Source organism: Platalea leucorodia, assembly GCF_965183815.1.
Source record: "Platalea leucorodia genome assembly, chromosome: W".
Taxonomy (NCBI): Eukaryota; Metazoa; Chordata; class Aves; order Pelecaniformes; family Threskiornithidae; genus Platalea; species Platalea leucorodia.
Genome location: NC_138859.1, coordinates 41473760 through 41500313, shown reverse-complemented (window position 1 = coordinate 41500313; position 26554 = coordinate 41473760). Strand labels below are relative to the sequence as shown.

General features: G+C 46.1%; 1 protein-coding gene across 1 annotated transcript; it reads left to right on the top strand.

The window, feature by feature from the left end:
* Nucleotides 1–2922: 2922 nt before the first annotated feature.
* On the top strand, nt 2923–25761 carry LOC309601983 (hsp90 co-chaperone Cdc37-like 1; the record flags this gene model as incomplete). Its single annotated transcript, XM_082335244.1, has 9 exons — nt 2923–3177; nt 6247–6490; nt 7754–7857; nt 20715–20996; nt 21766–21859; nt 23208–23323; nt 23633–23755; nt 24693–24851; nt 25663–25761. The coding sequence occupies 9 exons, from the start codon at nt 2923–2925 to the stop codon at nt 25759–25761; spliced, it is 1476 nt and encodes a 491-aa protein (XP_082191370.1).
* Between the last annotated feature and the right edge of the window lie 793 nt (nt 25762–26554).

Below are 26554 nucleotides of genomic sequence, written 5' to 3'. Positions count from 1 at the left end.
TTCCTGAATATTGTCAGGCTTGGCGCCGTGACTACCTCCCGGGGGAGCCTGTTCCAGTGCTCCACCACCCTCTGGGTGAAGAACCTTTTCCTAATATCCAACCTAAACCTCCCCTGGCATATCTTCCTGCCGGTCCCTCGGGTCCTATCATTGGTCGCCAGGGAGAAGAGATCAGTGCCTGGCCCTCCTCTTCCCCTTGTGAGGAAGCTGTAGACCGTGATGAGGTCTCCCCTCAGTCTCCTCTTCTCCAGGCTGAACAGACCAAGTGACTTCAGCCGCTCCTCATACGGCTTCCCCTCTAAACCCTTCACCATCTTCGTGGCTCTCCTCTGGACACTCTCCAGTAGCTTCGTATCCTTTTTGTACTGTGGCGCCCAAAACCGCACACAGCGCTCAAGATGAGGCCGCACCAGTGCAGAGTAGAGCGGGACAATCACCTCCCTCAACCGGCTAGCAATACAGTGCTTGATGCACCCCAGGACACGGTTGGCCCCCCTGGCTGCCAGGGCACACTGTTGGCTCGTGTTCAACTTGCCGTCGACCAGAACCCCCAGATCCCTCTCCGCGGGGCTGCTCTCCAGCCTCTCGTTCCCCAGTCTGTATGTACACCCAGGGCCGCCATGTCCCAGGTGCAAAATCCGGCACTTGCCCTTGTTGAACTTCATACGGTTGGTGATTGCCCAGCTCTCTAATTTGCCTACATCTCTCTGCAGGGCCTCTCTGCCCTCGAGAGTGTCAACAGCTCCTCCCAATTTTGTGTCGTCGGCAAACTTAGATAGCAAACCTTCAAGTCCTGCATCCAAGTCATTTATGAAGATATGGAAGAGCACTGGCCCCGAGATGGATCCCTGCGGAACCCCGCTAGTGACTGGTCGCCAGCCCGATGTAACCCCATTTACTATAACCCTTTGAGCCCGACCCATCAGTGAATTGCTCACCCATTGCATTATGTGTTTATCCAGCTGTATGCTGGCATTTTGTCCAGGAGGATACTGGGAGAGACAGTATCGAAGGCTTTACTGAAATCCAAAAAGATTACATCGACTGGCTTCCCTTGGTCAACTAGGTGGGTAACCGTGTCATAGAAAGAAATCAAGTTTGTCAAGCAGGACTTTCCCCTTGTGAATCTGTGCTGGCTGGGACCGTGCTGGCTGGGACCAAGCCTGCCATATGAGGATAGGCTGAGAGAGCTGGGCTTGTTCAGCCTTGAGAAAAGGAGGCTTAGAGGTGCTCTCATCACCATGTACCAGTACTTAAAGGGGAGCTACAAAGAAGATGGAGACTCCCTTTTTACAAGGAGTCACATGGTGAGGACAAGGGGTAACGGGTACAAGTTACTCCCAGGGAGATTCCGATTGGACATGAGAGGAAAATTTTTCGCAATGAGAACAGTCAATCATTGGAATAATCTCCCCAGGGAAGTGGTTGACTCCGCTACGCTGAACACGTTTAAGACTCAGCTGGACAGGGTGCTGGGCCATCTCGTCTAGACTGTGCTCTTGCCTAGAAAGGTTGGACCAGATGATCCTTGAGGTCCCTTCCAACCTGGTATTCTATGATTCTATGATTCAGTGACTGTGTTGTCTTTCAGGTGTGTTTGAATAACTCCCAGAATAATCTTCTCCATAATTTTGCCAGGCACAGAGGTGAGACTGACAGGCCTGTAGTTACCGGGGTCATCCCTGTTGCCCTTCTTGAAGACTGGGACAACAAACATTTGCAGCTTCCAGTCAACTGGGGCCTCTCTCCAGATTCCTCTCCAGATTATTGACTGCCTTGACTCAATTTAACCCTTCATCACTCCATGACCAAACTCCCCTCTGTGCCTGACACCCCTGGGGAGGTGGGAGGCGTTGACATCAGTGTTGGCCTTACGCCACCATGACAAGATGACCACCCTTTCCCCCACTGAGTCACATAAGCAAGGGGTGGAAATGTGGGACTAGTATTGCCTTATATGATATTTCCAGGCCCGTGCACACCAGGGGCAGAACTGGCACAGAGGGGGAGCAGAGGTGGAATGTGTCGATTGGTTAACAAGTCCAGATAGTGCTTCTGTGACTCAACTAAGGAGGACAGTCTGATCAGGAAATTTGGAATTCCCCAAGCCTGTTGGCTGGTCCGACGCACTCATCTGAAGAAGCTACACCCCGCTTCCTGCCAGCCTGCCTCATAACCATGCTTATATAAGTCATTGCACATCTTGATATTAAGTTTAGCCCAGTATTAGTGAATTACTGGACTGACTTACTGTCATTTTGACATGGTTAACTGTACTGATGATTTGTATTTGTTATTGTGCCGTTATTCTGAAATAACGGTAAATCTAAAGCTGTTGGTCTGCTTTCTGTTACCGTATCCCAAACCTATAACTTGACTGGGACGCCTTAAGGCCCTACACAGGATCTTCACAGAGATCTTGCAGAGATGAAAGTCTGAACCCCTAACTGCCCAGAAGGCAGAGGAATCAGAGATTGTGTTTGAGTGGCAAATGGAGACTCCCATGGTGTAGAAGGCTGGAGGCCTATGACTTCTGGCAACAGGAGGAAGGCTCCTTCTCCACCTGCAGATCTGCAATGGCAGAATAGGTTCAGTGCCCTGGTAGGAGATGATGGAAAGCAAGCCATGTCTGGAGAAATATCAGAGCCAGCCAAGTTCTAACCATGCATTGGCACCAAGAGGAAGCAGCAGGTGACAGTAGTTAGAGACTCCCTCCTGTGAGTGACAGAGGTCCCCATCTGCTAACCTGACCTGCTGTCTGGGGAGGTTCATCATTGCTTGCCAGAGACTTGGATCTGGGACACTGTGGAGAGACTGCCAAGGCTTGTTTGGCTCTCAGCAGTCTATTATCCCCTGTTGCTTATCCACGTGGGCACCAATAATACTTCCCGGGGAGACCTGGAACATAGCAAGAGTGACGACATGGCTCTGGGGGCCAGGGTCAAGGGCATGGGGGCCCAGGTGGTTTTCTCTTCCATCCTGCCAGTGAAGGAGAAGGTCCTGAAGAGTGGATGGATCCTGTGGATTAACACCTGTTTGTGCAGCTGGTATAGTCAACAGAGATTTGGCTTTTACAACCATGGGAGCCTCTTTGAGGATCAAGGACTGCTGGGGAAAGATGGGATCCACCTGAGAAAGTGGGGCAAGAGCATCTTTGCCAACAGTCTGGACAACCTGGTGAGAAGAACTTTAAATTGTGAATGATGGGGCAAGGGGGTGATGACCCACTGCCAAGTGAGGAAGTAGCGGACCAGGTTGGCAAGCAAAGGGTGCAGTGTGATGGGTACAAGAAAGACCTTGGGAACGCTAAAACAGGGCAGAAGGAGGCTCACCTCAAGTGTAGGTACAGAAATGCATGCAGCTTGGGTGTACTGGGTCTGGTTGGGATGGAGTTAATTTTCTTCACAGCAGCCCGTATGGTGCTGTGTTTTGGATTGGTGACCAAAACAGCGTTGATAACACACCCATGTTTTAGCTATTGCTGAACAGTGCTTGCATAGCATCAAGGTCTTCTCTGTTTCTCCCTCTGCCCACCCCAGGGAGTTGGCTAGGGGTGGGCAAGAGGTTGGGAGGGGGCACAGCTGGGACAGCTGACCTGAACGGACCAAAGAGATATTCTATACCATATGATGTCATGCTCAAGCAATAAAACTGGGGGGGGTGGGGGGTGTTCCAAGGTAGCTGTTGCTCAGAGACTGGATGGGCATTGGGTGGTGACTGATTGCTTTTGTATCACTTGTTTCTTTTTCTTTTTTTTTTTTTTTCCCCTTCACTTATTAATCTGTCTTTATCTCGACCCACAAGTGTGGGGTTTTTTTCTCTCACTTTTGCCCTTCTGATCCTCTCCCCCATTCTGCTGGGGAGGAGTGAGCAAGCGACTAGGTGGGGGCTTACCTGCCCTAGAACTAGAGTACTGCATGGGGTCACGAAGCTGTGACATCATTGTTGGAATAACTGAGACATGGTGAAACAGCTTGCACAATTGGAGTGCTGCAATGGATGGGTACAAGCTCTTCAGGAAAGGCTGGCAGGGCAAATGTGGAGGAGGACTTGCCGTCTACGAAGGATTAGCTCAGATGTATGGAGCTCTTCTATGGGATGGATGAAAATCTAGTTGACAGCTTGAGATGCCAAAAAGGATGACATCGTGCTGGGAAATTGTTACAGACCGCCTGATCAGAGTGAGAAAGTGTCTTTAAACAACTCAAGGAAGTGTATGAATGTGGTGGGTTAACCTTGGCTGGATGTCAGGTACCCACCAAGCCGCTCTATCACTCCCCCTCCTCAGCTGGACAGGGGAGAGAAAATATAACGAAAGGTTCGTGATGAGGACAGGGAGAGAGCACTCACCAATTACCATCACGGGCAAAACAGACTCGACGCGGGGAAATTAATTTAATTTATCGCCAATCAAATCAGAGTAGTTGTCCTGGTTTCAGCTGGGATAGAGTCAATTTTCTTCCTAGTAGCTGGTATAGTGCTGTGTTTTGGATTTAGGATGACAATAATGTTGATAACACAACGATGTTTTGGTTGTTGCTAAGCAGTGCTTACACTAGTCAAGGACTTTTCAGCTTCCCATGCTCTGCCAGGTGCACAAGAAGCTGGGAGGGGGCACAGCCAGGACAGCTGACCCAGACTGGCCAAAGGGCTATTCCATACCATGTGACGTCATGCTCAGTATATAAACTGGGGGGGAGCTGGCCAGGGGGCAGCGATCGCTGCTCGGGGACGTGCTGGGCATCGTCGGCGGGTGGTGAGCAATTGCACAGTGTATCGCTTGCTTTGTATATCATTATTGCATTATTATTATTACTACTACTACTATTACTACTACTATTACTACTATTCTATTTTATTCAAGTTTTAAACTGTTCTTATCTCAACCTACGAGTTTTCTCCCTTTCACCCTTCCGATTCTCTCCCCCATCCCACTTGGGGCTCAGGAGGGAGTGAGCGAGCGTCTGTGTGGTGCTTAGTTGCTGGCTGGGGTTAAACCACGACAGTAGTGTAATGAGAAATCAAAACTAAATCTTAAAACACCTTCCCCTCACCCCTCCCTTCTTCCTGGGCTCAACTTCACTCCCAATTTCTCTACCTCCTCCCCTCGAGCGGCGCAAGGGGACGGGAAATGGGGGGGTTGCGGTCAGTTCATCACACGTTGTCTCTGCCTCTCCTTCCTCCTCATACTCTTCCCCTGCTCCAGCGTGGGGTCCCTCCCACAGGAGACAGTCCTCCATGGGCTTCTCCAGCGTGGGTCCTTTTCCACGGGGTGCAGTCCTTCAGGAAGAGACTGCTCCAGCGTGGGTCCCCCACGGGGTCCCAAGTCCTGCCAGAAAACCTGCTGCAGCGTAGGTTCCTCTCTCCACGGGGTCACAGGCCCTGCCAGGAGCCTGCTCGAGCACAGACTCTCCACGGGGTCACAGCCTCCTTTGGGCGCATCCACCTGCTCTGACGTGGGGTCCTCTACAGGCTGCAGGTGGATATCGGCTCCACCGTTAACCTCCACGGGCTGCAGGGGGACAGCCTGCGTCACCACAGTCTTCACCAGGGGCTGCAGGGGAATCTCTGCTCTGGCACCTGGAGCACCTCCTCCCCCTCCTTCTTCACTGACCTTGGTGTCTGCAGAGTTGTTCCTCTCACATATTCTCACTCCCCTCTTCTGGCTGCTGTTGTGCAGCAGTTTTTTCCCCTTCTTAAATATGTTATCACAGAGGTGCTACCACCGTCGCTGATTGGCTCGGCCTTGGCCAGCGGCGGGTCCGTCTTGGAGCCGGCTGGCATTGGCTCTATCGGACATGGGGGAAGCTTCTAGCAGCTTCTCACAGAAGCCACCCCTGTAGCCCCCCCGCTGCCAAATCCTTGCCAACGCAAACCCAATACAATGAATCAAAGATCCTGGTTCTTATAGGGGACTTAAACCTCTCTGACATCTGCTGGAAGAGCAACACAAAGGGACGCAAGAAATAATCTCTCTTCCCACGTCTCTCAAGCCCCTGAAACTCAGGACAGGGACTGGGGGAATGAAGTCCCTCCCATCGTAGGAGGAAGATCAGGTTTGAGGACCACCTGAGGTACCTGAACATACGTAAGTCTATGGGACCCAATGAGATGCTTCCCAGGGTCCCGAGGGAATTGGCTGATGTAGTTGCCAAGCCACTCTTCATCATATTTGAAAAGTCGTGGCAGTGAGGCGAAGTCCCCAGTGACTGGAAAAGGGGAAACATTGCACCCATTTTTAAAAAGGGCAAAAAGGAGGACTCTGGGAACTACCAGCCAGTCAGCCTTACCTCTGTGCCTGGTAAGATCATGGAACAGATCCTCCTAGAAGATATGTCGAAGCATATGGAAGACGGGGAGGTGATTAGAGACAGCAAACATGGCTTCAGCAAGGGCGAAGCGTGCCTGACTAATCTAGTGGCCTTCTACGATGGAGTGACCGCATCAGTAGACAAGGGAAGAGCTACGGATGTCATCTACCTGGATTCCTGTAATGTCTTTGACACGTTCGTCCCCGTCCCCCCCCTAGCATTCTTACCTCTAAATTGGAGAGATATGGGTTTGAGGAATCGACTGTTAGGTGGATAAGGAATTGGCTGGATGGCCGCATCCAAAGAGTTTACAGTCAACGGCTCAATGTCCAAGTGGAAACCAGTAGCAAGTGGTGTCCCTCGAGGGTCTGTAGTGGGACCAATACTATTTCATATCTTCATCAATGACATAGACAGTGGGATCGAGTGCACCCTCAGCAAGTTTGCGGATGACACCAAGCTGAGTGGTGCGGTTGATTCCCTAGAGGGAAGGGACGGCATCCAGAGGGACCTGGACAGGCTTGAGGAGTAGGCCCATACGAACGTCATGAAGTTCAACAAGGCCAAGTGCAAGGTCCTGCACCTGGGTCGGGGCAATCCCCAGCATCAATACAGGCTGGGGGACGAATGGATTGAGAGCAGCCCTGCAGAGAAGGACTTGGGGATACTGGTGGACACAAAATCGGACATGAGCCGGCAATGTGCGCTTGCAGCCCAGAAAGCCAATTGTATCCTGGGCTGCATCAGAAGAAGCGTGGCCAGCAGGTCGAGGGAGGTGATTCTGCCCCTCTACCCCGCTCTCGTGAGAGCCCACCTGGAGTACTGCGCTCAGCTCTGGGCTCCCCAGCACAAGACAGACGTGGACCTGTTAGAGTGGGTCCAGAGGAGGGCCACGAAAGCATTCAGAGGGCTGGAACACCTCTCCTATGAGGAAAGGCGGAGAGAGTTGGGGCTGTTCAGCCTGGAGAAGAGAAGGCTGCGGGGAGACCTTATTGTGGCCTTTCAATACTTAAAGGGGGCTTCTAAGAAAGATGGAGAGAGACTTTTCACCAGGGCCTGCAGTGACAGGACAAGGGGCAACGGTTTTAAACTGAAAGAGGGTAGATTTAGATATTGGACATAAGGAAGAAATTCTTTACGATGAGGGTGGTGAAACACTGGAACAGGTTGCCCAGAGAAGTTGTGGATGCCCCATCCCTGGAAGTGTTCCAGGTCAGGTTGGATGGGGCTTTGAGCAACCTGATCTAGTGAAAGGTGTCCCTGCCCGTGGCAAGGGGGTTGGACTAGATGACCTTTAAAGGTCCCTTCCAACCCAAACCATTCTATGATTCTGTGAAGCTCCATCACAAGTATGCTGGTTAGGCAACCAGGTTAGTACCTGGTTAGGTACTTTTAGTCCTTAAAGACCTGACAGCTTTCCTTAGCTCCTTTGTCCTTTGGAGCCGCTGCCCATGGGATCCCACTTTCCGATTTCCTGAATAAGCCAAAATGTGCTGTGAATTCCAGAAGATTTCTGGAGAGCATCAGGTATGCCTTCTTGATACAGGTACTAGATGAACCAACCAGGGATGATGCACAGCTGGATCTGTGTGGTGGGCTGACCTTGGCTGGCCGCCAGGTGCCCACCAAGCCGATCTATCACTCCCCCTTCTCAACAGGACACGGGGAGAAAATAAGATGGAAAAGCTCATGGGTTGAGATAAGGACAGGGAGATCACTTACCAATTAGCGTCACAGGCAAACCAGGCTTGACTCGTGGAAAATAAATTTAACTTATTTCCAATTAAAATAGATTTGGGTAGCGAGAAACAAAGACAAAAAGTTAAACAACATCTTCCCCCCACCCACCCCCTTGTTTCCGTCTCAGCTTCGCTCCTTCATTCCCGACTGTGCCTCTTTTGTCCCCGTCCGTCCCCCCCCGAGCAGTGCAGGGGGGGGTTACGGTCAATTCGTAACAGTTCCTCTCTGCTGCTCCTTCCTCCTCACGCGTTTCCCCTGCTCCAGCGTGGGTCATCTCCATGAGCTGCAGTCCTTCAGGACAAACCTGCATGGGTCCTCTCCACTGGCTGCAGTCCCTCAAGAAAAAAAAAAACAACACTGTTTGAGCGTGAGTTCCCATGGGCTACAGTTCCTGTAAGGAGAACCTGCTCCTGTGTGGGCTCTCCACGGGCTGCAGCTTCCTTCAGGAAATATCCAACTGCTCCAATGTGGGGACCGCCGTGGGCTTCAATGTGGATATCTGCTCCAGTGTGATCTCTTCCATGCGCTGCAGGGGAATATCTGCTCTGGCACCTGGAGCACCTCCTCCCCCTCCTTCTTCTCTGACTTTGGTGTTCGCAGAATTGTTTCTCGTGCTTTTTTTTTCCCCTCAGTCCTCACTGCCTGCGCAGTGTTTTGTCCTTTCTTAAATATGTTTTCACAGAGGCCACCCCTGCAGTCCCCCACCCGGCTACCAAAACCTTGCCACATACACCCAATATAAATCCAAACTTTTATTCAAAGTGGATCTTTAAATCTGGTCTGGTTTGTAAATAACATGGGTAACATTAGAATAGTAATAGATCACCATAGAAAGGCTTGTGGATACTTATCCCACCCAAATAAACTGATCAGAAAAAATTTTTTTTCAACATCCTAAAGTGACTGTATTTATTTGTGTTTCCACATATTCCACCTTCATTCTATTCTACCAAAAGCGAATCCCTAAGGTAAGTCGGTTGCAGAAAAAGTGTGTATTTATTAATTTTTGATTGATTATAGTTTTTCCTGACTTCAGTAGCCCTCCGGAGGAAAAAATGCATCTAGTCCCACAGCAAGAGATAGGCCTAAACTATTATTACTAGTAATAAAATACTTTACAGTTAATTGTAGTTACTAGAACTACTTCAAAGCAACTCAATTGTACTCAGTTCACTTGTTTGAACTGATGCATCCTTGGGTACTTCTATGATCTTTGAGGTTTTGTCACGACCTAAAGCCTGTGGGTGTGTAGCGATCGCGACTGTGGGTTCATAGGATTCCATAATACACAAGAACACAGAGGCTTTTATCCTCTAAATGTCTCTACTTTATTACAGATTACCACAAATACCGCACAAATCACCACTAGCAAGTATACCTATGACTAATAAAATGAATATATATATATATATCAAGCCATTACAAATTACTATCAGCAATCAACAATACCAACAATCAATATTATAGCAGCAACCAATAACAGCAACAACCAAGTAGGTATATACTATTACAGGTTACTACAAACTTATCCTTAGTGAAGCAAACTTACCAATATCCTGGTTTCAGGTGGGACAGAGTCAATTTTCTTCCTAGTAGCTGGTATAGTGCTGTGTTTTGGATTTAGGATGACAATAATGTTGATAACACAACGATGTTTTGGTTGTTGCTAAGCAGTGTTTACACTAGTCAAGGACTTTTCAGCTTCTCATGCTCTGCCCGGTGCACAAGAAGCTGGGAGGGAGCACAGCCAGGACAGCTGACCCAGACTGGCCAAAGGGCTATTCCATACCATATGACATCATGCTCAGCATATAAAGCTGGGGGAAGAAGAAGGAAGCGGGGGGATGTTCGGAGTTATGGGGTTTGTCTTCCCAAGTATCCGTTACGCGTGATGGAGCCCTGCTTTCCTGGAGATGGCTGAACACCTGCCTGCCCATGGCAAGCAGTAAACGAATTCCTTGTTTTGCTTTGCTTGCATGCACGGCTTTTGCTGTACCTATTAAACTGTCTTTATCTCAACCCACGAGTTTTCTCACTTTTACCCTTTCGGTTCTCTCCCCCATCCCACCAGAGGGAGTGAGCGAGCGGCTGTGTGGTGCTTAGTTGCCGGCTGTGGTTAAACCATGACAATCAGCAATATAAAAGCAGATATACTTATGATAGATTACTTACATGGATAATACTGGTATCAAGTGAATTAGACAGTTCTCAGAAGGGGCCAAACCATCCCAGAAGTGGGAGAACAAACCGAACTGCCCCCAGAAGTGGGCCCAGAGGGGGACCAATAAAATAAAAAAGAAAGTTCATGCAGAGATCTCGACCTGTTTAGGAAAAGGGAAAGTACGTGCAGCACAGGAAGTTCTCAGAGAGAGGAGCTCCATTTTGGATAAAAATTAAGTCATTTTTATATCACAGAGACCTAAGAGGGCGTGGGACATACTTTTTGGAACAGCCAATAGATGCTGTTAATTTCTGGTTTTCACCTGGAACAGCCAATAGATGATGATGTTTTCTGTTCTTTCAGACCAATTTTTATTTTTTCAGACTGTTTTCTTGTTCTTGCAGTTAGATCAGCCAATGGCAGTTACCGATTCCTACTTCCTCAGGATGTTTTTCCCTTTTTCCAGACTATTTTTCACCTTTTCAGACAATAAATTGCTGTTACAGTTCCATGTTTATGCTCTTATCAATGGTATCTCAGGATGTCTCTGGTTTCAAGGTACCCAGATGTACTTCAAGGATGCTTTGGGTTCCCAGGCCTAGTTCCCAGGCTCACAGTTCCCAGGCTGGCAGGCAATTTCTTCTGTTCAGTAATTTCCCCCTTCTGACCAGGTCACCTTTATGGCTGCTCATATCAGGTGTAATAACTACAGTATTTGGCCCACTCAGAATTATTTGGTGCATTGAGAGTCTTGCAGAAGATATTGTATTTGAGGAGTTAGTGATCTTGAGCAAGCCGCGTCAGCCATATTAGGCCTAGTAACCCGTATGTTAGCATGAGTGACTGCTATATAGCCCTATGTATGTAACAATGCCAGAGAACATGGGACTCTTCCAAGCAGATCTTTGAAGAGGCCAAAGTCTGCTCTCCTGAAGTCCAGGGCTGTGATCTTGCTTTTTGCCCTCCTCCCTGCCCTCAGGATCCTGAACTCCACCATCTCATAATCACTGCAGCCAAGGCTGCCTTTGACCTTCACCCATAAGCTCTCGGTTGAATGCAAAAAGGCTTTATGCACAAGGAGAGACAAGCTACAAAGGTAGATTAAAGAAATATTGCCTGGGCATGTAGTCAGGAAAGCCGACTGTGGTGGGTTGACCTTGGCTGGCTGCCAGGTGCCCACCGAGCTGCTCTCTCACTACCCCTCCTCAGCAGGACAGGGGAAGAAAATAAGATGAAAAAAAGCTCGTGGGTCAAGATAAAGACAGGAAGATTGCTCACCAATTACCATCATGGGCAAAACAGACTTGACTTGGGGAAGATTAATTTAATTTATTGCCAATTAAAAATAGAGTAGGATAGTGCGAAGCAAAGACAAAACTGAAAACACCCCCCTCCCTTCTTCCCAAGGTCAACTTCATTCCTTTGTTCCTGACTCTTCTGTCTCCTCCTCCCCATCTTCAAGAACTACTCCAGTGTGGTTACGTTCCATAGGGTGCAGTCTTTCAGAAACAGATTGCTCCAGCGTGGGTCCCCCACAGGCTGCAGTTCCTGCCAGAAAACCTGCTCCTGCATGGGCTCCTCTCCATGGGCTGCAGTTCCTGCCAGGAGCCTACTCCGGCGTGGGGTCTCCACAGGATGCAGCTTCCTTCAGGGCACATGCATCTGCTCCGGCGTGGGGTCCTCCACGGGCTGCAGTGTGGATATATGCTCTGAGGTGGTCCTCCATAGGCTGCAGGGGGACAACCTGCTTCACCATGGTCTTCTCCATGGGCTGCAGGGGAATCTCTGCCTGGAGCACCTCCTCCTCCTCCTCCTCCTCCTTCTCTGACCTTGATGTCTTCAGGGTTGTTTCTCTCACATTTTTCTCACTCCTCTCTCACAGCTGCTGTGCAGCATTTTTTACCCTTTCTGAAATATGTTTTCACAGAGGCACCACCAGCTGCACTGATTGGCTCATCTTTGGCCAACGGTGGGTCTGTTTTGGAGCTGGCTGGAACTGGCTCTGTCTGATATGAGGGCAGCCCCTGGTCTCTTCTCACAGAGGCCACTCCTGCAGCCCTCCCCCGCTACCAAAACCTTGCCACGTAAACTCAATACACCAACGCTCACCTGAACTTTAGACTTGCAAAGGACATCAAGGGCAAAAAGAAGAGCTTCTACTGTAGGAAATATCGTAGCAACATTGTATCAAGAATGTGGCAAATAGCAATGTGAGACCTTATAGGAGGGGAAGGTGATTTTATTTAAAATAAAAACTGAAGCAAAACAGGTGTCAGTCACAGTCTCATACTCACAAGCAGCACAGTAAGTGTCCCAAGAAGTCTGTCCAGCAGTCAGGCACCCGTCAGGGTCCTGAGTGCACTTAATGGCCCTGACCAGCCTCAACTGAGGTCTCCACCCACACCCCCTACCCATGGGCCCAGGAGCTCCATTTAAGCTCAGCCATGAGCCGTGGGTCTTCTGTCCCTGCCTGAGCTACGTTGTAGAAGTGCCTGCCTCCAGCTCAGCCACAGCCATGGCTGTGCCAGGATATGGCCCCCATTGAACTGGACCCTGAGCCGCGGACTGACTTCCTGGCTTCACCTCAGACCTGCCCCATCATCATGAACTTGCCTGATGATCTAGACTCTTGGTTGACCCTGGCTACCCTTCTCGGGTCTGCCTTGGTTGGGTATTGTGGGACTGGGCCCTGGCTGGCAAGGCCTCTACCCTGCTGGCCTTGTTATCATGCCTAGCTCCTTGCTCCCCATCCCTTAGGGAGCAGCTAGCCCTCCTTGCTCCCTGACAGCACCAGGGCTATGCATGTTCAAGCCATCCATCCAGCAGTCAGGCAGCAAGATGCCAGATGTTAGATGATGACATGGAGGACAAGGGACGCCAGCTGTCAAGTCCTTCTAGTGTATCCTGGGTTATTCTTAGGTTAGTGACCATGTGCAGGTTTTGGATATGCTTTTTTGTACCCTTTTGGAACTGACAGTGATCAGTGTCTCCACCCTATCCCACCCCCGTGATGGATCTGGATACTGGGGTTTATTTAAGAAACAACGAAATTAGAGCTTTTTACCCTACTTGGTTCTCTTACACACTCACTCACTCTCCCCCCCACCCCAGCAGTACATTCACTATGTCTCTACTTCCCTTCCCATCAGGAAGATCACTGCTGGTCCAGGAAGGTTGAGCAGAAAGTCATGTTGGTTTTGTGCTGTGCAGCTGCTCCCAGTTACCAGTCTCAGGCAGGCCAAGGTTCCTGCATGTCCCCCTGCATTTGTCTCCACGCATCTCCCTGATCTCCCCCACTTCCAGGATCTTTCCTCCAGCCAGGATCTTCACCTTCTTCTGTCCAGGCCCCCTTCTTCTTTTTGGTAACCCAAGCCCCCAGTTTTCCCAATTTAAATAGTCTATGTGCAGAAGCACAACACATGATCAGGCTCCTACCTAATTGGTGGTTCTGTCTCTGAATTGGAGGATTCAGGACGTGACACTTTTGTTTAGTCCAGGTGTTAGTTATCAAAATTTACAACCAGCCTGTACTGGTTGCAGCTAGCAAGTGGCAGGCTTGTGCCTGAGAGTTCTAAAGTTCAGTTTTGGACATTCACCCCCACACAGTTATCTGCGGCCTGTCAGCATTCACAATTTAAGCTCAGAATTTTTTCTGCCTACCACAATGAGTCATCAGGATTTGTTCACTGTTCTTCGTTTCCAGATCCGGATGTCTTCTGTAATGGCTGGTAGATGTGCTGGGGTCTTGATGACCTGCTAATCTGGGTGCCATTAACACATGCAATTCTGAGAGCCCCTGTCCTGCTGCGTGTTCCTTCTGGTGTCTCCACACACAGAGGTTCCCATTCATTCTCTATTCACGCTAATCTTAGCCTTTCTATCAAAACTCTCTATGCTACTGCTACAATAGTAGTAAAAGGCTGACCAAGGAAAAACTGGGACCGTTGCTGAATAGGGTGGATGATTTAGTGACAGTGGACACAGATAAGGTTGAGGCACTCGGTGCCTTCTTTGCATCCGTCTTCACTAGCAAGGTCTCCCAGGCCTCTGTGCTTAGTGAAAGGGTTCAAGGAGGAGAACTACCAGCAGTGGATGAGGATCGAGTCAGAGATTATTTGTGAGAACTCTACCCATACAAGTCTATGAGACCTGACAGGATGCATCCAAGGGTGCTGAGAGAGCTGGCTGATGTCCTTGTAAGGCCATTCCATACCATCTCTGAAAAGTCATGGTTGTGTCATTGGAAAGGGGGAGGTTCCTGATGACTAGATGAAGGCAAATGTTGCATCCATCTTCAAAAATGGCCAAAAGGACAATCTGGGGAACTACAGACTGGTCAGCCTCACTTCAGTCCCTGAGAAAATCATGGAGCAAGTCCTCTTGGAAAACAGTTCCGGGCACATGAAGGAGAAGGCTACTGGAAACAGTCATCATGGATTTACCAAAGATAAATCATGCCTGACCGACCTGATTGCCTACTTTGATTAAAATAGTTATGGTTGTGGACATTTACCTTGACTTCATCAAGGTTTTTGACACTGTCTCCCACCCTATTCTTGTATCCAAGTTAGTATGTTATGGTCTGGATGGGGGGGGGGAAGGGGGGACAACTAGATTGGTGAAAAACTAGTTGGATGATTGAGCTCAAAGGATAGTGGTTGATAGGTCATATTCTAGCTGGAGGACAGTGACAAGCGGAGTACTGCAGGGGTCTGTCCTGGAACCTGTCCTGTTGAACATCTTTGTCAATGACCTGGAGGTGGCAACAGAGTGCACTCTTGTCAAGTTTGCAGGTGATGCTCTTAAGGACAGGGCTGCCATTCAGAGAGACCTAGACAGGCTGGAGGAATGGGCCCATGGGAACCTCATATAATTCAACAAGAACAAGCACCTAGTCTTGCACCTGGGAAGGAAGAACCCCTTGCAAAGATACAGGCTGGGGACTGCCTGGCTGGGGAGCAGCTCTGCTGAAAAGGATATGGGAGCTCTTGATAGACAGCAAGCTGAACATGAGCCAGCAGTGTGCCCTGGCAGCAAAGGCTGCCAACAGCATCCTGGGCTGTATTAACAGTAGCATAGCCATTAGATCGAGGAAAGTGATGATCCCCCTTTACTTAGTACTCATTAGACCACATCTGGAATAATGTGTCCAGTTTTGGGCCCCGTACAATACAGGAAAAACATTGATCAACTGGAGCACGTCTAGTGGAGGGCCACTGAGATCATCAGGGGCTTGGAGCACGTGGTCTATGAGGAGAGGCTGAGTCAACTGGTCTTTTCCAGCCTGAAGAAGAGAAGGCTTTGGGGGGGACCTAACAGTAGCCTTCCAGTACCTACAAGGAGGCTATCAAGAAGGTGGAGCCAGGCTATTCACAGTGGTGCATGGTGGGAGGATGGGAGTCAACAGGCATAAGTGGAAACAAGAGACGCCCTGACTGGATAGAAGGAGAAACTTTTTCCACTATCAGGATGGTCAAGCATGGGATCAAGGTGCCCAGAGAGGTTGTGCAGTCCCCATCCTTGGAGGTTTTCAAGACCAGACTGGATAAAGTCCTGAACAACCTGGTCTAACCCCATAGCTGACCCTGCTTTGAGCAGGAGATTGGACTAGAGACCTCTGTAGGTCTCTAAAATAAAAATCTGTCATAAAATAAAATCTGTCATTTTATTCAGGCTCAGCTGTTCTGAAGCCTTCCTTAACACAGTTTGTTCCTTCTCACCTCTTACTAGGGTACTGTATGTATTCTGTAAATTCAAATCTGTGGGCAGAGAAAGAGCCTTTCTCACATTGCCAGGAGTCAGAAGCTTCCTTTTTTCCCAGTCTTGGGAGTATCCATCCAGCGCTCATTTGAACATTGCCTATAGTTGTCCCTCTTTCTATATAGCTATAAATACCATAAGTAGGTCATTAGGAAGACTGCATTGTTTATAAGAAGTTGTAATTTTTTTTCCAAATTGCAAGTAGTCAATTGTTCTTTAAAAAGAGATTTGCTGTGATTCTGAAACAAAGTTGGCATGAAAGCTTTGATTAATCTGTACTGAAGTTTCCTCCAGATAAGCTCTCACAACTTACAGTGTCCTTCCTATCCCTCTACCAAAGATGATTACCATCACTAACTTCAGAATATTGCACTGGAAGTCTGAGAAGCTAATACACACTTACATTTTATTTCTCACTTCTGGTGGGAGGGCAGGACAGATCACAGAATCATAGAACAGCCCAGGTTGGAAGGGACCTCGAAAGATCATGTGGTCCAACTGTGATGGGTTGACCCTGGCTAGATGCCAGGTGCCCACCAAAGCCGCTCTATCACTCCCTCTCCTCAGCTGGACAGGGGAGAGAAAATATAACGAAAGGCTCATGGGTCGAGATGAGGACAGGGAGAGATCACTCAGCAATTACCGTCATGGGCAAAACAGACTCGACTTGGGGAAATTAGTTTAATTTATTACCAATCAAATCAGAGTAAGGCAATGAGAAAATAAAAACTAAATCTTTAAACACCTTCCCCCCACCCCTCCCTTCTTCCCGGGCTTAACTTTACTCCCGATTTCTCTGCCTCCTCCCCCCCAAGCGGCACAGGGGGACGGGGAATGGGAGTTGCGGTCAGCTCATCAAACGTTGTCTCTGCCACTCCTTCCTCCTCAGGGGGAGGACTCCTCACACTCTTCCCCTGCTCCAGCGTGGGGGCCCTCCCACGGGAGACAGTCCTCCACGAACTTCTCCATCATGAATCCTTCCCACAGGCTGCAGTTCTTCACGAACTGCTCCAGCATGGGTTCTTTCCATGGGGTGCAGTCCTTCAGGAACGGACTGCTCCAGCGTGGGTCCCCCACGCGGTCACAAATCCTGCCAGCAAACCTGCTCCAGCGTGGGCTCCTCTCTCTCCACGAGTCCACGGGTCCTGCCGGGAGCCTGCTCCAGTGCGGGCTTCCCACGGGGTCACGGGGTCACAGCGTCCTTCGGGCATCCACCTGCTCTGGCATGGGGTCCTCCACAGGCTGCAGGTGGATATCTGCTCCACCGTTAACCTCCATGGGCTGCAGGGGGACAGCCTGCCTCACCAGGGGCTGCAGGGGATTCTCTGCTCTGGCGCCTGGAGCACCCCCTCCCCCTCCTTCTTCTTCACTGACCTTGGTGTCTGCAGAGTTGTTCCTCTCACATATTCTCACTCCTCTCTCTGGCTGCTGTTGTGCAGGTTTTTTTTTCCCCCTTCTTAAATATGTTATCACAGAGGCACTACCACCATCGCTGATTGGCTCGGCCTTGGCCAGCAGCGGGTCTGTCTTGGAGCTGGCTGGCATTGGCTCTGTCGGACATGGGGGAAGCTTCTAGTAGCTTCTCACAGAAGCCACCCCTGTAGCCCCCCTCACTACCAAAACCTTGCCACGCAAACCCAATACACCAACCTATTGTGGGAAAGGGAGCCTAGATATTATCTAGCACCCTGTCCAATCGCATCTTGAAAACCTCCAGTGATGGGGATTCTACCATGTCCCTGGGGAGGTTGTTCCAGTGATTGATTGTTCTCACTGTAAAAAACTTCTTTCTTATATCGAGATGAAACCTCTCCCAGTGTAACTTGTACCCATTGCCCCTTGTCTTGTCCATGTGGCTCCTTGTGAAGAGAGAGCCCGCGTCCTCTTTGTAGCCTGTAGATGGTTTAGAGAAAGAAAAAAATTCTTAAATTGCTGAGTTTCTAGTGTACATCTGTAGGCAATATAAATACTGTGGTTTAAGAAATCACTTCTGTCTCCTACCTGTTAGTGACCCTCTCAATATATTTGGTAGAAGGAAAGGGATGCTTATGTTGTGCCTCAACTATTTCATAGCTTAAATTCCACTTTCACAGATAGTTCAGGCTAAGATCATAGAATAGAATCATAGAATTGTTAAGGTTGGAAAAGACCCTTAAGATCATTGAGTCCAACCGTTAACCTAGCACTGCCAAGTCCACCACTAAACCATGTCCTCGAGCACCACGTCTACCCATCTTTTAAATACCTCCAGGGATGGAGACTCAACCACTTCCCTGGGCAGCCTGTTCCAACGCCTGACTACCCTTTCGGTGAAGAAGTTTTTCCTAATATCCAAGCTAAACTTCCCCTGGCGCAGCTTGAGGCTGTTTCCTCTCGTCCTATTGCTTGGTACTTGGGAGAAGAGACCGACCCCCACCTCGCTACAATCTCCTTTCAGGTAGTTGTAGAGAGCAATAAGGTCTCCCCTCAGCCTCCTCTTCTCCAGGCTAAACAACCCCTGTTCCCTCAGCCGGTCCTCATAGGACTTGTTCTCTAGACCCTTCACCAGCTTCGTTGCCCTTTTTTGGACGCGGTCCAGCACCTCGATGTCCTTCGTGTAGTGAGGGGCCCAAAACTGAACACGGTACTCGAGGTGCGGCCTCACCAGTGCCGAGTACAGGGGCACTATCACCTCCCTGGTCCTGCTGGCCCTAGGACATGCATTCAGTAATTGTACTGGGTTTACATAGCAAGGTTTTGGTAGCAGGGGTGCTGCAGGAGTGGCCTCTGTGAGAAGAGACCAGGGGCTGCCCTCATGTCGGACAGAGCCAGTTCCAGTCAGCTCCAAAACGGACCCACTGCAGGCCAAAGCTGAGCAAATCAGCGAAGCTGGTGGCACCTCTGTGAAAACATATTTAAGAAAGGGCAAAAAAATACTGTGTAGCAGTTGTAAGAGAGAGGAGTGAGGAAAAAATGTGAGAGAAACAACCCTGAAGACATCAAGGTCAGAGAAGAAAGAAGAGGGGGAGTTGCTCCATGCGCCAGAGCAGAGATTCCCCTGCAGCCTGTGGAGAAGACCATGGTGAAGCAGGCTATCCCCCAGCAACCCATGGAGAAGACCACATGCCAGAGCAGGTATTCCCTGCAGCTTGTGGAGAGGACCGTGCTGGAGCAGATATCCACGCTGCAGCCTATGGAGGACACTGCACTGGAGCAGGTGGATTGCCCTGAAGGAAGTTGCAGCTGGTGGAGAGCCCGTGCTGGAGCAGGGTCCTGGCAGGAGCTGCGGCTTGTGGGGGACCCACGTTTGAGCAGTCTTTTCCTGAAGGACTGTACCCCGTGGAACAGAACCATACTGTAGCAGTTCTTGAAGAAATGCAGTCCATGAGAAGGACCCCACACTGGAGCAGGGGAAAAGTGTGAGGAGGAAGGAGCGCCAGAGAGGAACTGTTACAAACTGACCGCAACCCCCATTCCCCATCCCCCCAGTGCCGCTTAGGACAGGGAGGAGGAGACAGAAGAGTTGGGAACAATGGAGTGAAGTTGAGCTTGGGAAGGGGGAGGGGAATGTGTTTTCAGTTTTGTCTTTAGAATCATAGAATCGTTTAGGTTGGAAAAGACCTTTAAGATCATCGAATCCAACCGTTAACCTAGCACTGCCAAGTCCACCACTAAACCATGTCTCTAAGCACCACATCTACCCATCTTTTAAATACCTCCAGGGATGGGGACTCAACCATTTCCCTGGGCAGCCTGTTCCAATGCTTGACAACGCTTTCAGTGAAGACATTTTCCTAATATCCAATCTAAACCTCCCCTGGTGCAACTTGAGGCCATTTCCTCTCGTCCTATCGCTTGTTACTTGGGAGAAGAGACCGACCCCCACCTCGCTACAACCTCCTTTCAGGTAGTTCCCTCAGCTGCTCCTCATAAGACTTGTTCTCTAGACCCTTCACCAGCTTCATTGCCCTTCTTTGGACATGCTCCAGCACCTCAATGTCCTTCTTGTAGTGAGGGGCCCAAAACTGAACACAGTACTCGAGGTGCGGCCTCACCAGTGCCATGGTTGTTTCTCACCATCCTACTATATTTTTAATTTGCAATAAATGAAATTAATCTTCCCCAATTCGAGTCTGTTTTGCCCATGACAGTAATTGGTGAGCGATCTTCCTGTCTTTATCTCGACCCATGAGCTTTTTTTCATCTTATTTTCTTCCCCTGTCCTGCTGAGGAGGGGTAGTGAGAAAGTGGCTTGGTGGGCACCTGGCAGCCAGCCAAGGTCAACCCACCACAGTAATATTAATCCATGCTGGAAGGTAGGTAGTAATAGTTACTCTATTGTTATGATTTGACATCATAAAGCAGATGCTTTCTTCTCAGAAGTATGTCTTAGAAGTATTCTGCTATTTTTGGCTATTGTTAATTTTGCAGAATAAAGATAGCCAGAGGGGAGTGAGGAAAATCCTTTCATCTACAAAAGAATTTTATGATATGCAGTCTGGAGATTGCATTACTGGTGGCAATACTTGATCCATGATTCTGTAAATATCTTTCAATTAAGTTTAGAAAGCCTGAAGTAGAAGTTTCCTTTAAAAATCATCTAGCTGCACAGTATCATGTTTAGTCACCGTTGTGAATATAATATTGCTTTTAAGATGCCTTCCATCTCAGTGTTCTATTTGGGAGTCAAAGCCTGTTTCTATATGCTTCATAAATTCTATCAGTTTTCCTTCCATGAACAGCATGTTTTGTTTTCCACACAGACCTATGGTCAAGGGATTGAATTAATCTGTCAAAAACAAAAAGAGTTTGTGAAGAGCTCTGTAGAATCCAAATGGAATCTAGCAGAAGCCCAGCAGAAACTTGGTAGTTTAGCACTGCATAATTCGGAATCCACGGATCAGGAATATGCCAAAGCACAGACTGAAGCTTCAGAACTGAGACAGAGAGAGGAAGAATGGAGAAGAAAAGAAGCAGCGCTAATACAGAGGGAAAGACAGAATCTATGGAATACAGATTCTTTTAGTAAGGAGGTATTTAATAAGGTATGACATGTATAAATGTGTATGAAAACAATTATAAGCCTTTTTTATTCCATTTATTTCTCATCTTGCGTGTTTTCTATATCTAGTATAGTGTTTATTGTAATGTGTTGAATGTTTTTCTTTCTTATTTTGCCCTATTAAAGGGGACATGTTGCATTGATATCACGAATGTGTATGACACTTCTCCTTTAATTCGGAATCAGAACTTATATTTGTCCCTTATAGCAACTGTTGCTAAAAACAAGGATGAGCAATAGTTCTTCACATGAAGTTTTCTTCTTTGTTATGCCAAATTCTCACATTTGAAACATGCACAGTTTGCCTCTAATAACATGAATTTCTTAATACAGATTATTTTAGCACAAACTGTCTTCATAGTAAATGCCAGTTTTGTTTTCAGCACTTAACTTGAATCTGAACCGTTAATGCATCGTTTTTCATAATTCCACTGAGTTAGCTTCATCAGGGCTAGATGGCGTAGATGTTTCTCTTTGTTTATAGATCAGTAAGTTCCTACTAGTGCGTAGAACTTTGAGATAGATTATTGCTCAGAAGAAGAATATGATAAGGCATTTTTCACCCTATTATTAATTAGACGAGCTGTGTTTTGGTAAATAACCTTCTTGGGTACATTAAGTGTATACATACGTGTTTGCTGGGCTATGCTTAAAACTAGAACATTGCCCTTTAAATAGTAATGAATTAAAATAATCCCATAGTTCAAAAAGGTATATGTGGAGATTCTATGATAGTTTTTTCTCCTCTTTAGAGTTTTATTAGTCAATATAAAAGAAAAGAAGTAGAAGATGAAGATATATCGAAATCATTTATACAGAAGCATGAACAAAAGATTAGATACTTTGGTAAGTATGTTGCTTCCAACATTTTGCAGTTTAACCTCCTGTAGAATTTGTGTAGGTCTGTTTCTTTTTTTCATTATTATTATTATTGTTGTTGTTGTTGTTTTTGTACAAAATGGATGTTAACAAATGAAACATCTGGCAAGGAGAGTATCTAGATTCTTGTTTCTCAGGACAGGAGATGTGGCATCGTAACAAATAACCATTTCAAAGTAAAGGAAACAGTAAATCGCAGAAGCCTGTTGGTTCCTATGATCAGTGAGAACTTCTTGAGTCAACATAGAACTAAAAAAGGTTTTCAAGTCATGAAAATTAAAATTCTAGCAACTTTTTCTGCTGTTCCATGGGAAATGATAGGGACATTAATGGAGATGCAATTCCTGCATGTAAAAGTGCCTGGGATTATCTGTACCTGCCTCCTATAAATAGCTGGGGTTTTGCTGTCTGTTAATCCATGAGGGGGATGAATGATAAAAGGTAAATATCTGCAAAACAGCTGTTAAGACTATGTAGAGATGGAACCGATCTTTTATTTTTAAAGATGATATATTTATATGAGTGATAGAAGGGTAAAACATTGTATCTAGTACTGGCAAGCAGTAAAATCTCACTAATATGTATATTAGGGTAATTAACTCATATGAAGGATGGGGGGGGGGAAGGTGTTCTCTCTGCTTGAATTTTGAGTTCTGACTTTCAACCTGCAGCTCTTTCCATGAAGGTAGCTTCATGCTACTTACTACAGTTCAGTCTTCTAGTTAACTTTCAACCACTGAGTTGGCTCTCCTGTTTTGACCTTAATGCTTGAACTTGGTTATAAAAATAGCTTTGTATTTCCTAAAACCTAGCAAACCATGTCAGAAGCATATTCATTTTAGACTATGATTATGCTTTCATTTCTAATTGTCTTACTTGCAAGCACTTAAAGATCTTTTCTGTCAAAATCACTGAATGTAAATCTCCATCCATCATCTTAGTTATACTATACTATCAAATTCTTAACAAATAGATACTACTTTGTTACAGTGTGTGAAAACCATTTACAGTTAACCTGTTTTTAACACTGCCAGAGATACAATAAAAAAAGATCTTAACAGTAGCAGCTAACTATATTTCAGTATCTTTACAGTCTGAGCATATCTTATTGGTAATGCTCTTTCAGCATTGGGAGGTGTTTTAAAAACAACAAAAAAATTGAGTTCAGTTTTATTTGCATGCTGTTCTTCTGAGGTAACAATGAAGTGTGAAGGAAATTGTAGTAGTATGTAAATTTGAATAACGTCTTCACTGCATTAAAGCACTTCTCCATATTGAATGTGTTAATTCATGGTTTTGGTTTTTTTTTAATCAGGTATGCTGGGCAGATGGGATGACAGTCAAAGATTTTTGTCTGACCACCCATATCTCGTATGTGAAGAAACAGCTAAATATCTCATCTTATGGTGTTTTCATCTAGAAGCTGAACAGGTACTAGGAAGACCTTTAAACTGCTTAAAAGTATGCAGTTTCCCACTTACACTACAGAAAAGCTGTCCAAATTGATGAGCCATTTAATTACTTTTCTCCCTGTCTTTCCATGTCCATGTTATCCTATTGAAGGAAGCCTCCAAAACACATTACTACATTAGATCTAGTCTCAGCTAATTAACAGTCCCTTTGCTTCTGTCAGCATCAGTTCTTTTCTCTTTAGGAATCAAATGCAAAGATGTTGCTGAATTTTAGATAGAGTTATACTTTTAAAGATATTTTCTGTAATTATGTAATTTCTCTTTTCAGAAAAGAGCTCTGATGGAACAAATAGCACACCAAGCAGTTGTGATGCAGTTTATTATAGAAATGGCCAGAAGTTGTAATGTGGATCCAAGAGGCTGTTTTCGTCTATTTTTCCAAAAAGCCAAAGTAAGTCAGAACTTGTATAACACTGAGAGAAACTCTTGATACCCTTGCAAGGGATCAGTGTTCTGAAGGAGCTTTCTTCCTGACAGTTGGAGGTTAAATATGTTACTGACTGAATCAAGCTTATGGGGAAGTGTTGTTTTGTTGGCAGTTCATTCTAGGATGAATGCTTTGTGTAATTCTGATCTTGAGAATGGAAGTTCCATGGATTCTTGTTAGGCCAAAGGGAAAGCAGAACGTAGCATGGGAACTACAGGAGTGTGGAATAGTGAACTACCTCCTAAATTACAGCGGCAAACATGAATGTGTCTAAGGACTGACTGTCCTATTTCGCTTATCATAATGCCTCTCTATGCAGTTCATGGCAGGGCCCAATTTGGAGTCTGTTTCTCTTCAGTCATTCATAGTTAGCTCTGGAATGCTGAGAGAGGGAGAGGGGGAGAGAGATGTGAGAAGACTGAAGCTGCGGTTTGATGCAGGTTCTATATTAAGTTATACAAGACTGAAGAATCAAGTCATGCTGATCTTAATGCTGCCTTAAGGACTTAAGTTGACACCCACTTTGATTCATGCTTTGCTTTTGAATTGAGTGCTGCCATGAGTACCTTTTCTCTTAAGGATATTAGTTTCTGAGATGGAATAAAGGAAGGGATAAAATTATGTTTGTTTTGTTCTTACATGTTCTCAGATGAATGAATAACTCAGTTCCTATACTCATCAAATGCTAAAGTCTCTCTTTAAAACAAACAAACAAAACCCAGCATACCTGAATCTTCATTTTAAGCTGACTGGTACTAATATTGTTATTGACTTGTCCGAACCATTATCCTTCAATGAGTATAATATGCGTTACTGCAGGACTTCTTTTTAGCAGTATGTATGCTTACAACTAGAAGTAAATCTGGCTGAGATGAAAAATATTTCACTCTTCTCTTTACAGGCAGAGGAAGAAGGCTATTTGGAAGCTTTTAAAACTGAGCTTGAAGCATTCAAATCAAGAGTGAGAATCTGTTCACAGTCTCAAGGCTTTCAAGCTATATCAGTACAGAATCCCAGTGTCTATACTGGTATTGTAGAAGGACTGGAGTCTTTGTCACAGGTAGGCTTTTTATTTCCAGACATGAATATAACGACTCTATTAGGAATAGATTTTTGCTACACTCTTGAGAAGATGTACTTTTTGAGATCTAGGAATAGGCCTCATTATACTTGGAGCACTGTCGGTTCTAACGTGCACTATTATCAATACTCAAGAGAGATTGTTTCTCAGAGCTCTCACAATTTATAGTGTCAAAAGGCATATATTAGTTCAGTGCCCTTGAATAATTGTACTAAATGGAAAATTGCATCATTAACCTGTTCAGGTACTAGATTAAATATACTTTGTATCACAGGAGGTGAAATGAGTTTTCAACTGAAAATGACTAATCCCATTAATGGAAATCTACAGGTAGTCAAGTCTAAGGAAAATTTACACTCTGTTATGATATTCTGCCCTTGTTTTTATCTTTATCTTGGAACACTGGGGTGTTTGGTTTCAGTGTTAGTGATGATCACATCTTGGGCTGAAGAGAAAATTTTAAGGGCTTTTAGAAGCTGGATGTTGGGGAAGGAGACACAATTTAAAGTACTTACTTAGAAATAAATTTGGTCAAGGTACCTGTTTGGTAAGATCTGGTAACTGAACCCTAAGTAAATGCACAATAAGGTGACAGTATGCTAGCTAAATTTAAAGAAGCTTCTTGACATTCACATTATGATAATACTGTCGGGGGGGGGGGGGTTTAAGAAATTATATTTTATTACAAACTTATCTCATCTTAAGACAGACAAAATAAAGAGCTTGACTTAGTTCTCTGTAAGTGTATGTATGTATTGAGATTAAGCTTTCAATTCTTCATTTGTTGTAGAATGCAAATGATCCACAAGGTTGCATAAACAGAAGTGTCTGCAATTTAAACTCAATGCTACAAAAAGATGAAGAACCCAAAATGATGGACACAGTATAGCACTGTTAAGACTGAGGCAAAGTACTTTTTTTTTTATAACAAAGAAAAGAATGTGGCCATTTTATTGACACATTTTTATGGGTACTGCACTTTATTTTTGGTGCTTTGAGGGGGGGGATTTGGAGGGAGGGTAATCCAGAAATACTTGTAATAATGTTTGAAAATGTGCTGCTAGGTTTTTGGTTGTCTATGAAGAATGGGGTTCTCATTGCCAAAAGTGAAACTGGATGTGTTTTATGCTACTAAATTTGCCTTTCATGATTTTGGGAGTTAAAGTATGAAAAAGAAATTGCACAAATACAATGTTTACAATAAGTGATAGATTTCTGGTGGAATCTGCTATTGGTATTAGATATGGGTATGTCTTATTCTATGAATATTGGAGATCACAATTACACTCTTGCTATATTGCTGGTATAGCTCTTAAACCTGGTTTTATCATTAATAGCAATAAATTGGTATGACATCAGTACTGCAGATCTGGATGGCGTCAATTAAAACAGTGGCTCTCTACCTCTTCGAAGAGGATTTAAATGTTACATTTTGCTTTCATAAAAAAATCTTGTGTGTTGTTCCTCCTCCCCCCCCCCCCCCCCCCCCATAACTAACAATTGCTTACATATGAACTTTGGGTTGTATGGTCACTGAGAAACTTTCTTTTTCGTTTTTAAGACTTCTTTAGTTTAAATTAACTAAATTTTTAAAACTAATTTTTTAAAGCTAGATCTGTAATGAGGTGAAAAGTATTAGATGAAGAGAACAAAAGAGGACCTTCAGGTACAGTGGGTGGGAT